The 16,745-nt window shown below is 55.6% G+C and overlaps 1 protein-coding gene across 2 annotated transcripts in view; it reads right to left on the bottom strand.

Annotated features, from left to right (window-relative positions):
• RUNX3 (RUNX family transcription factor 3) overlaps positions 1-16,745 on the bottom strand; it is a 55,936-nt gene that overhangs the window by 22,319 nt on the left and 16,872 nt on the right. Inside the window, exon 3 of one of the 2 annotated variants that reach the window (XM_084788323.1) lies at positions 1,698-1,957. In XM_084788323.1, coding sequence (XP_084644449.1) covers positions 1,698-1,957 — 260 coding nt within the window. Of the gene's footprint in view, positions 289-1,697; positions 1,958-16,745 lie in introns of those variants that run through there. The other variant, XM_084788324.1, reaches the window with a different exon arrangement.

Below are 16,745 nucleotides of genomic sequence, written 5' to 3'. Positions count from 1 at the left end.
CCGGTACTGCCCTTTTTGCAAGTTGATCCAGAAAAGCCCTAACTGAGCATGTGCCTGTTGGGAACTGCTCGGTGGGGGGGGTAGAGATGCCCCCTTAAATGTCATCTCTTCCCTCCTTCTCCTCCCCCCCCGCCCCCCACACAAGGCACACCAAGAGGCCGATGCCGTTTGAACCAACTTTAAACAGAGTCACAGCCATTTAAACGTGGCTGCCGTGTGCAGGGACTGGGGATCCAGATGGTAAAGATTTCAAGGAGAAAATGTTTGGGGTCTGATTAAAAAGGCCAGATTTCCTGTCAACATCCTGTCTTCTTTTAATTTCAAAGATTCCTTTTAAGCTCCAAGTGACAGTAAAACCTCCGATCTGACGATTACAGTCACACGGGCCTCCTTCCCCCCCCCCTCTTCCTCCCCCCCTCCTCCCCGGGAGATTTCCCCCCGCTGGTATTTTAAGATGTCACCCGGGAGACCTCAAAGAGTCACTAGTCTTCTCTCCCCCCCCCCCTTCCAATTTGAAGTCTTAATGGGAGCAAGGCGGGCCTCAGCTGCCAGCAGGCCAGCTACCTCGGACGCCACCACCTCCCCAGCCGCTGGCCCCTCCTGCTCTGCCCTTTCTCGTGGCAGCTGCGAGAGGTTTAGGGGAAAACCAAGGCGTTTTCGTTTCATCTGGCTGCCCCCTTAAAAAAAGAAAAGAAAAGAAAAAAGAAAGAAAGAAGAAAACGAAACAGTTGACTATCTCTGGCATAACTGAAAAAAAAAATTCTCTGACCGACTCGGGGCTACTAGGATAGAGACACTCCACCAGTTTCGGCCTCTCATTCGGGATGCCGGCTGCAGCCCTTTAGGGAAAGGCGCCCCAGGACCGGCCTACGGTCGTCCTGTGCAAATTCAGCCGCCGAGGTGCAGAGTGTGGGAAGGAAGTGTTTCAGCAACAACGCAAGCAGCCGGGGCGCCGCAGGGTAGGCCAGGCCCTCCCCGCTCTCTGCACCTCCCAGGTCCTAGCCCAGCTCCCGTGGTCCTCCTGCCCAGTAACGGGTTAGGCTGTGCCAAGGATCTGGAAGCTCCAGTCCTCCCGTTTCCATGCCGCCATACGCCACAGGGGCCCTGCGAAGGCCAGGTGGAGAGAGGTATAGCCCCTCCAAGCTGTCAGTGCCCCCCAAGTCTCCGTGTCCCGTGAACAGCAAGGCCGCGGTGTACCGGTCTCAACGCGGGGTCCCGGTTACTGGCTCCTGCAGTGGGAGCGGAGGAAGCCTTCCCCACGCCCAGTTCTCCTGGACGCCCTCCTAATGTCTTCCCTGACTGATGCACACCATATCTGTCTGAACCCGGTCTCATACAGCGGGGACACCCAGGTTCCCTCCGTGCTCTCCGGGGCCTGGCTTCCTGCAGCGTGGGTGATCAGGCACTCCTGTGTCCTGCTGGATGAGTGGCCCCCTTTCCTTCCATCCCCGGTGTCCCTCCCTAGTGTCCTCTGGAGTCTGGGCTCTTATTGCGGGTCGCCTGGAGTCCGGTGGGGTCCTTCTGGGGGTGGGGTACCGCAGCAGGAGCGCCTAGGTACCCCGGTGTCCTGCCAGCTGAGTGTCATTCCCCTTTCTGTCTTCCCAGTCTGATGCTACCCACGTCCTCACTGGCCTGGGTTCCTGCGACGGAGGAGCCCAGGTTCCCCTGTGTCCTCCCAGCCCGGCCCCTGCACTCACCTTGAAGGCGACCGGCAGCGTCTTGTTGCAGCGCCAGTGCGAGGGCAGCACGGAGCAGAGGAAGTTGGGGCTGTCGGTGCGCACGAGCTCTCCCGCGTGGTCCGCCAGCACGTCCACCATCGAGCGCACCTCGGGCCGGGTGCGGCCGCCAGGGCCCGCGGCAGCTTGCGCGCTGAGCGCGCCGCTGTTCTCGCCCATCTTGCCGCCGCCGCAGGGGAAGGCCGTGGAGGGGGGAGTGAAGCGGCGGCTGGTGCTGGGGTCTACGGGAATACGCATGCCGTGGCCGTCAGGGCGCGGGCGGCCGCAGCCGCGGGAAACGGGAGGCGGGAAGGCGGCTGCTCCGGGCCCGGCCAGCGCGGGGGGCGGCGCCGGGGCGGGGGGGGGGGGACGCCCCGACGGTCGGCCGCGCGCCCGCTAGTCCCGCATCCCGCGCGCGCGGCCGCCCCACGGACTCGGCGGCCGCGGCCCCAGCCCGGATCCTAGAGAATCAAGTGGCGGCGCCGCGGCCGCCCGCGCGGGGTTAGTACCCGGGGCCGCGGGGCGGGGCCGTGCGAGCGACGCGGGGCGCAGCCAATCGCAGCCCCCAGGCTCGGGGTTCGCCGGGTAGGACCGGGTGGCTCGGGCCCGCGCGGGCCTAGCAGGGGCCAGGCTCCGCCCCGGAGGGTCTAGACACCCGCGTCCCCAGTAGCCGCGCGGGAGCCGTGGTCCCCGGGAGTCAGGAGCAGCTGCTGCACCCTGAGCAGAAATCGGTTTCCCTGCTGCGCCTCGGTTCCCCTCCTTCGGGTGGCAGCCTTGACTGCTCCAGCTCTGGCTACCGCAGCCCGGAACCTGCACCCTCAGCTGGTCGCTGCGGTGACACCCAAGACTGCTTCCTCACTCCCTCCACCCCACAAACGATTTTGACCCTAGAGCTTCCACCCCACGCGGGATTCCACAGCCCCGTGCGGCCTTGGCCTCCGCCTCTGTGGCCTCTGTGTCAACCTTCGAGGCAGACAGCATGGGGGTTCCCACACGGACCAGCAGTGGGGTGGGGTCAACCACCCTGTTCCTGCCCACTCAAAACTAGTTTCAGGAGCGCGTAGGTAGGCCTAGTGGAGCCGTTCTCTCTTGTGGCACCTCCCGGCTCTTTTAAAAAATACAACAGTGTGGTTGTTTTGGAATCGCCCTCCCCCACCCCCCGCGCGCGTGCACACACACACACACACACACACACACACACACACACACACAACTACACACACACACAACCACACGAAAGCAGCCACCGTCCTGTGTCGTGGAAGTGTTTGCGGGTCTGCGGGAGAAAGAAAGCTGTCAGTGGCTTGGAAAACAATCGGATTGCTTTCTCCCTGTGGATGGGATGGGATGGAGCCCACCAAATCTTCTTGGTCCTAGTGCTGCGTCTATAGCGCTGTCAGGGCCTGGGGTCTCCGTTGTTACTCACGCCAGGTGGCCAGGAGCCTCTTTCCGCTGTCCTAGGCCTGGCACCAATGCACAAAGTACGACTACAAAGCTACAGAGGAGAGGAGAGCCCACAGTGACGGCTGCCCCCCAAGTGTACTCCCTGGACTGTGGAAACGAACGCCTTCGTTTCTCTCTGTGCTTTGGAAATTCGACTGCATTTTCGTTGCCAGCAGCCGTGGATCTGTCTACAATGACTGCCCCAGAAGCGATACAACCTAGGATAGGACGGCGGCGGCATCAAGACCTCATCCTCTCTCTGACTTCACTTTAGCACGCTCCATTTTGTCAAATAAACGAAATCTGGCTCTGGGCGCAGGACAGTGGGGACAAGCTGTGCCCCGAACCTAAGGAGCGACAGGAGAATTGTCCCATGCTTCTCTTTGGGCCTCATGCCAGCGCCTCAGGCCACCAAGGAAGCAAGGACGGTGAGGGTCCCTTATTTCACCTTTTAGAGAACTCATGCCTCGGGAGTTACCCATCACTAGGCCTTGGGCTTCCTAGGAAGCTCTGGCAACAGCCTCAGGACCAGACGAAATCCAGTGAGTCCGGTCCTGGCGCCTGTGCCCTCAGAGGGGGCTCCCCTGGAAAGGGACCACTACTAGCCATCAGGTAGGGCCCAGACTGGAGACGAGTCACCTACTCTGCCTCAGAGAGACTATGGGCTGTGACTGGCCACCTCTATGGTGTGTAAATTCGATTTTTCGAAATGCCCCAGTTTGTATCTGCCCCATTTACTAGTCCCTCTGCCTGATTTCTTTTTCTGAGCCTGTAACGACTTAAACGGGTTTCCGGAAAGTGAGGCAACGGGGTGGTGGTGGTGGTGACGGAGCCAGCATCAGACCCCGGACCAGGTCTCAGCTACAACCCTCCGAAGGTGCCCGCCCTCTGTGGGCACCAGAACCTAGGATTGGGGAAGTGCTGACTCTCAAGTACACAGCCCCGAGGTCGACGGTGCAGGGTCTCCAGGGCTGAAGCAGTGATGGGAATTGCCCACTAGTTGGCGCTGGCGCCTCGCCGGTTGCTCAGTTGCCCCGCCAGATTCAGCGCACAAACGTGCGCCAGCAGCGTTGCCCCAAGTTTTTCTAAACGACTGGACTTGGGAAGAGCTACTTTCTGGAGAGTGTGTGCATGACTCTTCATTATGTCTGTGGCCACATATCGGACAAACGGATGGCGTGGTGTTAGGTCGAGGGGTGCCTGCCCGAGTTCTTAAGGGAGTCTGGCCTGCAACCAGCAGAACTCTCCAACAGAAAAACACCTAACCCTTTCTCTAGTTCTGTTCCATTCTGAGGATAGGGCAGAATGCACAGACTTTCATCCTTCTGCCTGTCAGGTCCCCACCCAGCTTCCTTCTTCCTGCTCTGGACTGACAAACCCAGAACTATCTCCGTGCGTGCTGTCCATCAACCAGGACCCGTCGTACCATCTCCCTTCCTGTCCCACTGATGGACAACAGTCAGCTTTCTCTCACATGCCTCCATCTGAGTGCACCTCACTGTGTCCCCTACAGGGCCATCAAAGCTCTCCCTTACCTATCTGTTCACTGCTAGGCAAACTGGACCAGCCTGGGTCATCTATAGCAGCTTCTTAGCCTGAGAGGGACCCCTACCTAAGAGAGAGTTCTAATGGCTTCTTGGCCATGCAGCTCTGAGTCCAAGGGTGTGTGTGTGTGTGTGTGTGTGTGTGTGTGTGTGTGTGTGTGTGTGTGTGTGTGATTCCTTGGGAGTCTGGACCCTGGGGAGGGTGGGCTTTGGTGTACCTGCTTCTGAGTTATGCTCCGGTTCGTAGGTAGGTAAGTCTGGTCCAGGGACCCTGCATCAAGCCTACCCGAGCCTTCCTTTCATCTGTACAGGGGCTAACAGCCGTATCTGGGATAACTGTAAAGTGCTTGGCGCAGGTCTACCACAGAAGGACAGACGTGCTATCATGCCAGCTGTCTTTGGCAAGTGCCACCCCCCCAACTTTGAATCACCCATTCGTTTGTATCTCCCACCCAGCTCGCCAGGACTCAAAGCTTGCCTCCCTTCATCATCCTAGGCTGGCCTGAGAGCTACCTGGGGTCTAAAGATGGTTTGGTACCCGCCTTTAGGCAGAGCTAGCACTGAAGGCGAGGCAACCTTTTAAGGGCTTCCTTGCTTTGCAGGGTCCCAGGGTCCCTCACCACCACCCTCCCACAGCAACCCTGACCTAAGTAGCAAGTGGCCACCACCTTCAACATCCGCAGGCAGTTCCTTCCTCTCTCCCTCCCCTAGAGGTGTCTGTCTGTTCCTTCTAGAAACCGAGTTTCTACATTCTGGTCCTGGATCTTGCCGCCTCCATCCTACAGTCCCTGGAACTCACAAGGGACTTTCCAGTAGGGGGTGGGGGGCTCACCAGGAACTTCATTGGACACCCTTTCCTGAGGAGGAGGGTCAGCAGTTTTCCCTGGGTGGGGAGGGGCGGAGAGCTCCTGAAGGCTGAGAAGGAGAAAGCCAGCCGGAAAGAGCAGTTAGCAAACGGAACACTCTACATCCCGTTTTTTTCAGACGTGTGTGTGTGTGTGTGTGTGTGTGTGTGTGTGTGTGTAGTTACATGCACAATATAAAATACCAAAATACAGAAGATGTCATGTACCGAACCCCCCCTCCCCCATCAGAGCCGGCGAAGGAACAGGGGCAATAGAGCTAAGTTGAAAATCAATTTCCTGAGAGGTGGGACACCTGTCCTGGCTGTGTCGCTACCTGTGGGAGCCTGGCCCTGAAATGGGAAGAAGAAAACCTCAGCCTTGGCTGAAGCCTAGCCAAATCCCAGACAGACTTGTGCAAGCCTTTGAGATATGGTTGCAGTCTTACATAGAGAGGCGCTCAACCCATTCGTTGTAATGGGAACTTAGCATCCACAGACCCTTCAAATCCGGAGGGCACAGGAGGTGCTGAGGAAAAGGGGAGGCACAGCGAGAGAGGGCTGAACTCACCTCAGGTGAGTGCTGTGCTTCTGGGCCCAAAGCCGGGGGACTGGGGCTGCCTTCAAGGGAGGGTGCAGCTCCGGCACCCAGCAGGGAAAGGAAGGGCCAGAGTTGGTGGGATGCCCCTCATCTCAGGTTTTCCCTCTGAACAAGAAATGCGTGTTTCCTAAATTGTCGACTGTTCCAGCTGTGATCGGAACCTGTAAGGCATTCCTGCACTCCTAGAGCCTAGTCACGTTTCGTTTCGGGGGAAGAGAGGCACCCACTCTCTCCTATCTGAGAGCCCTGAGAGCACTGCCCTGAGAGAGCTCATTGGGTCTTGGGGGTGAGAAGGAAACCCGCTGAAGCCTCTATCTGAAGGGCGTTGGTCCAGCCTTGTAGTACACAGTCTCTGCCCCCCAGGGCTGCTGTATCAGAGTCCTGGTTCTTGGATTGGACCACCTGTTGTGCACGCTCAGTCTCCCTGTGCCTCTGGGGGCCGGGGAGGGGCAGAGATTTCATTCTCTGGCTTCTAGGATCTCCCAGGCTTCCAGAAGAATGAGCTCCCACCGCCCCTCCCCCCCCCATCTCCCTGCAAGGACTCAGCACCAATCATCAGTCTCCATAGCTTCCCCTTTTTGCTGCCTGTACCACAGCAATGACCCCCACTATACACCAGGAGCCCTAGAAGGCTCCTGGCAGGTCATCTCTGCCTCGACCCATGCCCACTATTCCCGCTCCCCGCCTGGAGTTGTCATCAAGTCCATCTTAGGAGAGAAAAACAGAAGCCAAAGAGGTCAAGAGACCTACCTAAGGTTACACAGCTAGGAAACCACAGCGCTGGGACTCCAGCCAGGCAGTCTGGCCCCACAGCCCATGTCCCCAACCATTCTGCTTGTTTCATGGGGGCGGGGAGGGGGAGCAGAATTAGACTGGAGAAGTGACAGCCGTGGGGACAGAATTACATTTCTGGCAGAGGAGTCCAGAGCTGGCTTGAGAGTTCTGGTGTCACGTGCGAAGCCTTTTAGACATCAAGACCAAGCCCCTGGCTTTGTTAATGGCAGCACCAAGGCCTTGGGAAGGAAAGGTCTTTGTTCAGATCACAGTCTAGACCGAGGTAGTCTGGGCACCTCCTGCTGCCACCTCCTGCCGGTCAGGTCCCTGATCTTCTGTCTCTTGTAGCCCACCCTTGTCCCCAAAGCCCACCCAGCAGCGCCTGGGCCACAGGGTCCTATTAGAGGTTCTCCACCTCTCCAAAAAGGTCTTAATGCCTGTCAGTCCTTGTGAAACTTTAATTAATCTCAGAGGCTGATGGCTTGCAGGAGAGCAGCCTTGGCCTCGCAAGGCTGAAGATGACGGCTCCATTTATGTGGTGGGGAGGAACGCTGTAGACATTCCTGCCAGCAATAAAAGCCACATGGCTTTCCAGCGTCGCCCTTGGAAAAGGAGAAGAAGAAGAAAAAAAAATGCAGCCCTCTGCGGAAAGAAAGCAGCTATGTACTGTATGCATGGCGTGAGATAAAAACAGGCGTCCCGAGGTGGAGAACAGTCAGCCTTTTATGCCTCCTCCATGACCACCGACAGTGGCAGGGCTGGGCGGGCAGGCGGGGTGGGCGGTCACCCTCTCAGCCACAAGCAGCTCAGGGAACAAGGTTGGCCCCAGTGTAATGCCTTTGGCTGCTAGGAAAGAGCCTGAGCCCCTTTCCACCTGGGCTGGGTCTAAGCTCCCTGGCTGTGTCTGAGGTGATGCCAGCTCCCTAGGGTGTGACCTGTATGGTGTCACAGGGCCCTGCTCTTAGGAAGGGCATGCACTATGTTTGAATGCGCACGCTCGGCCACAGCAGCTTTGAAAGTTTTAGAAGCTGTTGAGCAAGGACTTGTACTTTTGTTTTTCATGGGGGTCCCCCAGATCATGTGGCCATTCCTGGCCACAGATCACAAGCAAGGGTACCTACCTACCCCATGCTGTATGGGGCTTGGGGTGTAGAGTGGAAGGATATGGTGAGCATGTGTTGCTCCTGCTAATAGTAGCTTACGTGAACTTCAATCCTACTTGTGGGGTGAACAGAGGCTCAGAGGCATCACATGCCAAGGAAGACAAGATTTGAACTCAGTTCTCCCAGATTCCAAAATGAGCTATACATACAGACACGTGTGTGTGTGTGTGTGTAGGCACACACGTGTGCACATGTAGAGGCCTGAAGTTAGCATTAGGAATCTCCCATCTTTACTCTCCACCTTAGTCACTGAAGCAGGGTCTCTCAACTGAAGCCAGAGCTCACCATACAGCTTGTCTGGCTAGTCGGGTTGCTTTGAGGACCCCCCTGACTCTGACTGTGGGCTGTCAATGCTCACCTGCCATGTCCACGGATACTGGGGATCCGAACTCGGGTCCCCACGCCTGCACAAGCAAGCACTTTATCCACTAAGCCGTCTCCTCAGCCCCAAAGTGAGTGCTCCTAACCATTCTCTGCCTGGGTGGCCATGCGCATGGGTCAGACTCCTCCCTTGTTAGCCCCAAATAATAGAAAGGACAACACAAGCAGTGGGTAGAGCCTGGTTAGCAAGGTCCTAGCCTGTGTCCATAGGGCTGGGCCGTGGGAGTAGCTCTATCACAGCGTGTGCCATTTATTGACCTCCGTGTGGGTCATTGGCCAGAGCCTGGGATGTAGAACAGAGCCAGAGGACATCAGGTCCTATGGTTTGGCTTGAGCCTGAGGCTCACAGGCCTGGTTGCCAGTTTTGGGGGTTGGGGGGGGTCAGGGGGGAGCCATTCTTGTGGCTGGGTGAGTCAGGCCAGTCCCTTCCTTCTCTAGGCTTTTTTCAGGGACCCAGTGACTTGGCTCTTGCCTCATCCTTAGGAGGTCTAGAAGTTATTTGCCTACAGTACATCTGTTCACTTTTCAGCATCCCCCCCTCCCCGCTGGAGAAACTGAGAGCTAGGAAAGGACCACTGACTTTCCCGGGTCACACAGGGTGCTGCTTTGAGTCAGTCAGTGTCCAGAGCCAGGACCAGCACATTGCTTTCATCCCATGTCCCTAGCCATGCTGGCCTGTGAGGAACCCCAAGGGCCCAGCTTGGAAGTCACAGCCACACTTCCTGACAGGTGTTAATGATCTCCACTGTGGTCTGCATGGCCCCAATTCCTTGCAGAGACTTCCTCCTTACTGTGGTCTTAGGTTTTGAGGTAAGGTCTTTGGGACAGGTTTACATTATGAGAGCTTTGTGTATCAGTGGCAAACAAATGGCGTTTTTTTTTTTTTGTTTTGTTTTTTTTTTTTTTTTTTTTTTTTGAGACAAGGTTTCTCTGCGTAGCCTTCACTGCCCTGGATTTGCTTTGTAGACCAGGCTGGCCTTGAACTCACAGCGATCCACCTGCCTCTGCCTCCCGAGTGCTGGGATTACAGGTGTAAGCCACCATGCCAGGCTTCAATGGCGTCTTATAAAGGGGTGGGAAGATGCCCTTCTCCTGGTTTCTGAAGAACACGGGGACAGGGCCATCGTGGAAGCCGTGCCTCGACCTTGGACATGCTGTTTATGGAGTGGGAGGAATAAGTGACCCCGGCTCAGGCATTAGGATGACACGGGCCGGTGGAGAAATTCTAGTGTACACCCCCTTCCCCATGCGCTCCCAGAACAAGGGACCCCCAACTCAGGGCTCTGCTGCAACTGGGTAACGGGAGTAGAGTAGACAGACCCTGCACCTGTTAGGCAGGTAGAATGGGAGGAGATCCCAGCACCCCTGAGCTTTACCCCTCCCCCACAGTGCCCCCCAGGGTGGCCGAGCAGCCCACAGCGCATCAGTCCAGGCTGGACACTCGGTTCCTGCTCAGATGACAGCTTCCTCTATCTGCTTCATCCCCCTCACCTGAAAGCGGGGAGCATTTCTGTGCTCAGAATGGGGAGTGGGGACACAGTGGGCTCGGAGACCGCAGCTGCTGTAGCTGATATCGCCACCACGAAGGAGAATCACCGAACCCCTCGGCTAAGGCCCTGTGACACCCCCGGGGACCTTGGTACAGGGAGGACTGTTGAAACCATGACACAGGACAAGCTGTTAAGGCAACTGGGGTGAGGGGGGATCTCTGTTCTGGAGAAGGGCCGGCCTGGGTAAAAACTCCTTTTTAGATTAATAGGCTCCCTTCACTTCTGTGTGTTTTCTATGTGTGTGTACACATGTGTGCCTATAGCTATGCATGCACTGTGTATGTAGGCTTGTGGAGGCCAGAGGTCGATGCCTCCTTCCTCAAGTTCTTCCCACTTTCTGTTTTGAGACAGGACCTCTCATTGGCCTGGAGCTCGCTGATGATGCTAACGTGGTTGGCCAGGAAGGCATCCTCCCGTCTCCACCTCCCCAACACTGCGATGGCAGACACACGTGCTGCTATGCCTGCTTTTTTTTTATACGGGCCGTTCTGAGGGATGGAACTCAAGTCCTCATGTTTGTACAGCAAATGCTTTATTGACCGAGTTGTATCTTCAGCCTTGGCTGCTTTTATTATTTTTTTTTAAAGATTTATTTTATTTATTGTATGTGAGTGCTTTATCTGCAGAAGAGGGCATCACATCACGTTATAGATGGTTGTGAGCCACCATGTGGTTGCTGGGAATTGAACTCAGGACCTCTGGAAGAGTAGGCGATGCTCTCAACCACTGAGCCATCTCTCCAGCCCCTTGGTTGCTATTATTATTGCTATTATTATTATTGTTGTTGTTATTGTTATTATTATTATCATTGACAGGGTCTCATATATCCCAATTATTATTACTATTATAATTATTAACAGGGTCTCATATATCCCAATTTGGCCTCGAACTTACTGTGTTGCTGAGGATAACCTTGAACTCCTGATCCTCCTGCCTCCACCTCCTAGATCCTGAGCTGGCAGGTGTTGTGTGCCACCTTGCCTGGCTTACCTTCAGCTCTATGAAGAACTCCCCCTGGGTGTGGTAGAACCAGGTTCGTGAGGGCTGGGCTCGACACAAAGGAAAGCAAGTCCTGAGATTGTGCCACAAAGAGAATGGGGGATGGACACCCCCTGGGCTCCCTGCCGTGAGAACAGGATTCAAGACTGTGCGTTGAGCTGATGAACAGAGCAAGAGGCTAAAGCAAGTATAGGTGTCCAGGGCAGGGTCAGCTAACAGTAAAGGTTTACGGAACAAAGGAGAGAAAGTCCTGGGCTATATGTTCTGAGCTCAGGTCTTGGAACCCCCATCTCTGCCTCAGGCTGTGTGACCTTAGAGTTCCCTGCTCGCTTATCTGTTGCATGGAGAGATCAAGTCACCCTCCGCCGGACTCTCTCCTCAGCTTCCACCAAGCTTCTGTTCTCACGAGCCCACACAGCCAGGCTGGTGAGATGGCTCAGCTGGTAAAGGCGCTGGCTGCTAAGCCTTCATGATCTTAGTTTGATCTCCCGGGACCCACACGGTAGAAGGAAAGAACCAATTCCGGCAATTTGTCCTCTGACCTCCAGATGTGTGCTGTGACATATGTGCATCCCGTGAGTAAATAAATATAATAAAAATGAATTTAAAAAGAGCACAGTATATGCGGAGGCCAGAGGGTGATCCTCGCCCTCACCATGGTCAGTGCAAGGATGGGTGTGTCTGAGGAGATGCTCCTTCAGAGTGGGAGGAGGGTCCAATCATCACTTTAGTCACCTGAGCATCTATATCCAAGGCGGGCCCGGAGGCCTGCTTTATCACTGTTCTTTTATTGTTCAACAAAACTCATATTTTATATGTTCTTCTTTACTTAAAACTTTATAATAAAATATTTTAAGGGCAAGCAAAATATAAAAAAAAAATAATAGTTTGTATGGTAGACTCTGCCTTTAATCCCAGCGTTCAAGGAGCAGAGGCAGGAGAATCTCTGTGAGTTCAAGATCAGCCTGGTCTACATAGTGAATCCCAGGACAGCCAAAGCTATGAGAGCCTGTCTCAAAAAACATTAAAAAAAAAATCTGAAGCATAATAATGTATGCCATTAATTCCAGCACTTGAGATATGGAATGGGAAGATGAGGTCATCCTCTGCTACATAGTGAGTTTGAGGCCAGCCTGGGCTACATGAGATCCTGTCAATAAATATAGAGAAGACTCTTTAAAGCATCTCTGTCTTCCAAACCTCAGAGGTAGGGGTTGGGGACTGATGTAAAAAAAAAAAAAGAAAAAGAAAAAGAAAAAAAAAAGCTTACATTTAGGCTCGCAACTTTCATCCCAACAGAGGCTGGTGGATTTTTGTCAGTTTGAGGCCAGCCTGGTCAGTCCCGGGCCAGCCAGAGCTATATAGTGAGACCTTGTCTCAAAAACAACAAGAAGAAGAACAACAACAAAACAACAACAACAACAACAAAACCCCCAGCACGCAGAAGCTCACATACAGCTGCCCATGGCGCATCAAAGCCAGGTCTGCTTATTCTTTTTATTTCTGAATTTATGTTGGTTGCTGGGGTTGGAACCCAGGGCCTCCCTTGTTCCATGCAAGTGTTGGTTTCACTGAGCCACTGCCCCCCCCCCCCACCAGGCGTGTTTGTTTACTCTTGGCCAAATCACTTTTTCAACTACATTGCCAGTCTACCACCTGATGGTTCTTGAAGCTATCTCACGGCAGGCAGTCGGCTCACCCACCGGCATCTCCTGGTACCCAGCAGGTACCCAGTGCCCACTGAGCATGCTCCCTGCAGTCGCCACTCGTGCACTCACATACACACACACACACACACACACACACACACACATGCACACGCACATGCACACACCCTCCCCCAACCCTCCAGGTTCCTGTCACACGCATGGGTCACTTCACAGGTGAAAGTGAATTCAGTGGGGTGGGGGTGGGGGGGTGGGGGTCGGATTAAGCTTGGGAGGGTGGGGCTGAGACATGGAGGAGCACTCTGATGTTGACACTGTTAGGTGGAGCGGCAGCAGCACCCCCACCTCGGCCCACGGACACTCCTTCCTAACAATACAAACCACATATACATTCGCAGACCTGTATTCGGCTGCCTTAGGCTTTAGACACCTCTATCACCACCCCCTTCTCACAGGAGGAAGCTGAGGCAAAGCTGGTGACTGGTTCAAGTCCACAACAAGTGTCAGAGCGGGAACACATCCTCCAGGAAGCAGGACAATCTCCACAGTGGACACCCCGGGGTGAATGCTAAGGACTGGAAGGAGGGGAAACTGTTTGGGAGTCTTTTTCCCAAGCTGAGCAGCCCTGTGCACAGAGCGGCTGTCCTTACTTCTCAGTGTGTCTATGGCCCTTGGGGAGGGAGATGCCGAGGATGTGGTCAGCTGACCTTCGCCTGGAGTGGGCTCCCAAGCCCATCGTCCTGGCCACAGTCTCAGACAGGGCTACTCTTTGTCATTTGTTGCTGAGGAGGAAAGTTTCTCACCGGGGAGAGTGGGACGTGCCCAGAACTTCCCCATACTCACAACCGTCCTCAGACTCAGAGTCTCTCTCTCCCAGCCCATCTCAGAACCTTAACCTTCTGTCCTTCTGTCCTTCTGTCCTCATCCCAACCTGGTCCCCAGGGCCTGCGGATTATAGCCTTGGGCTCCGGACCTTCCATTGGAAGGTAGAGATGGGGGGGAGAGAGAGAGAGAGAGAGAGAGAGAGAAGGGAGGGAGGGAGGGAGAGAGAGAGAGAGAGAGATGAGAGGTACCAATTTCTACTTCCCATAACATGGGCAGCATGGGTGCTTGGGATGCAGCAAAAGGCACAGCAGCTAGGGAAGGCAGAAGGCCTGAAAGGCTAGTGCCTTGTGACACTGCTCAAATAGGAAGAGAGACGTGAAATGACCCAGGATTGGTGCTGAGGGGTAGCCACCGATGCCTTAGGGCAATCTGGAAGGGCCTCCTGGGGGAGGTGACTTAGGCTGAGCCTCGAGGGCTGAGGAGGGTTAAAGAGTTCATCGCAGGACATCAGCCAGCTTCTTTATCCCACCGGCTTCTGCCACCCTCTGTTTGGCCGCGGGTGTCCTCCTCTGCGGGTGTCCTATTCTGTTTTCCAACTTGAGCCTTGAGCCCCAGAGGCTAATCCAGGCTCCCGGAAGCTAAGGAAACTGAGGCTGAAGAGGGAAGGGCTTCAGGTAGCGCTGCAATGGGTACTACTTGTGGCCCGAGCTCGGTGGTTGCGGCTCCTGCGGGTCACCGGCTGCGCCTGGGAGGACCAGGGCTGGCGCTGGGCACGGTCCCCAGCGGAAGGCGCCCGGCTCTGATTGGAACAAGGTGGCGACGCCCCGCCGGCCGCATTGATCTCGCCCGGTGTTCCAGCCGCGGGGCGGGGCCCGCGCTGGGCGCTCTGCCGGCTTTCCCAGGTGTGGGGACACCCCGGGGAAATGGCTTTTCATGTGGTTGTGGCAAAGCCTTGCCACCCAGCACGTGGGGGAGGCCGAGGAGTCGGGGGGGGGCGCACTCTGACAGTGGGGAGGGGGTGTCTAGAGGCTGGAGACCCACAAGCCAGCCAGTGCCACACCCTGGAGAGGATCAGGAGACAGGGGCGATGGAGTGGGTTCCGCGCTACCGAAAGGCTGTGGGGCATTGTGTTCCCTTGCTGTCCTATTCTGGTCTTGTGGCCACATAGGTTTGGGAGCCACCGTCATTTACACACTGCCGCTCCTCTGTTAAGGGATCTGCAAGAGTCACAGATTCTTTATGCTAGGTGTCAACTGCAGATCGGGAAACCCTGGGCCCAACCCCCCCAGCAGCTCCCAGATGAACCGGGAATGGTGGCACAAGCCTGTAACTTCAGCGCAGGGGAGGTGGAGCGGGAGGGTCAGACATTCAAAGTCATTCTTAGCTACCCCAGATCTTCCCTCAAAAATTACAATAGAGCCGAAGGTCCCTGGGACCAGGTTTTAGACCTGAGGCTCAACAGTTGGTCCACACTGGTAGGAGGAGTTTAGGCCTAATATCGCCATGTCCAGCTAGAGATGTGTCCTTGATAGAGACACCAGCCCAGAGAGGGGATAGGGTGTGCAGAAAGCCCCGCCCCTCACCACCACCAGGAGAGCACGGAAGGTTACAGCATGGCATGCTACTAATCTCTTTTTTGTTTTGTTTTGTTTTTTGAGACAGCCTAGACTGACTTTGTAGACCAGGCTGTCCTCGAACTCACAGCGATCTGCCTGCCTCCAAGTGCTGGGATCACAGGTGTGGGCCACCACGCCGGGCTACACTACTAATCTTAACGGGCAGCTTCCTTCAGGCACACAGAAGGTTCTTCTAATTTAAACAAGATTGCATTTCGTATGAGAGAGAGAGAGAGAGAGAGAGAGAGAGAGAGAGAGAGAGAGGGGAGAGGGGAGAGGGGAGAGGGAGAGGGAGGGAGAGGGAGAGGGAGAGAGAGAGAACGCAGCACTTGTGTTTTGGTGTATGTGTGGAGGTCAGAGGTCAACATGTGGGAGTCGGTTCTCTTCCTCCACCACCTGGATCCTGGGGATCAAGTTCAGGCCATGAAGCTTGGCAGCAAGTGCTTGTGTCACTGAACTTATCTTGCCCATCTCAGCTCTTTTTTAAACCTCTGACTCGGACCCCTCACGCTGCGTAGAGCCCTCTCTAAGCTAGGACTAGCTCTAAGAAGTCTGGCCTTTGATGTCAGTAAACACTGCTGGTCTTCTCTCTCTCAAACGTGCGCTGTTCCCTGCTTGCCACTGCGGCAGGTCCTGCCAGCCTGTGAAGTGAGCGCTCTCAGACTCAGCAACTTAGTAGAATATGGGATGGTGCCGGGGACAGGGTTGGGGGCAGTGGAGGATCAGGAAGGGCATGGAGGTGTCACTGATCGTCTGTCCCCTGGGCTGACTAGCCTTGATGGCATTCTGTGTGACTTGCATCCTTCTGTAGCTCTGTCTTTGTCTCCTACTCTGTTCCTTCCATCGCCCCAGTGTATCCACAGAGGTCTCCAGCACGCCAGTCTCTTCTACTCCCTGCCTCAGGGCCTCTGCCTGCCCGCCTGCCCGTCTGTCTGTCTGTCTGTCTGTCTGTCTGTCTGCCTGCACAAGTTAGCTCAACCCTGCCTGGCTCCTCAGCCTCCTTCTCTGAGCCTCTGTTGCAGGGAGACTCATAGCCCACTGATATCTTAATCCCGAGATCAGGAGCAAAGCATCTTATTGGGGCAAAGGAAAGGGGGCTTAGTGGAGGCAGTGACGGTTGAGGCTCAGTGAGTACAGTGGGTTGCCCAGGTGGGCATGGAGGAGACCATGAGAACAACCAGAGACGTGCAGGGGACAGGCCAGAGAGCTGTGTGGGGACAGCAGAGAAGCTGGCATTGTGAGAAGACCTGAGCCATCGGCACTGGACGGGAGGAGGGATGGAGGACAGGAGCGAGGGACATGGTACGTGTGTGCATGTGTGTGTGTGTGTGTGCACGTGTGTGTATGTGTGTGTGTGCACGTGTGTGTGCGCGCGCGCGTGTGTGTGCACGTGTGTGCACGTGTGTGTGCACGTGTGTGCACGTGTGTGTGTGTGTGCGTGCGTGCACGTGTGTGTGTGCACGTACGTGCGTGCGTGCGTGCGTGCGTGCGTGTGTGATTAACCCATTACCCAGAGGACAAAACCAAGGCCCAGGAGGCTCAGCCACAGAGTGTTAGCGCTGCTCAGAGGAGCAGGCTGCTCCAGCCCTGTCTCCATCCTTACTCTCTTTTCACAGCACAGTCCAC

The sequence above is a fragment of the Acomys minous genome (genome assembly GCF_964271855.1).
Source record: "Acomys minous genome assembly, chromosome: 6".
NCBI classification, from domain to species: Eukaryota; Metazoa; Chordata; class Mammalia; order Rodentia; family Muridae; genus Acomys; species Acomys minous.
The sequence above is the reverse complement of the archived record's forward strand: the minus strand, read 5'-3'. Positions and strand labels throughout refer to the sequence as shown.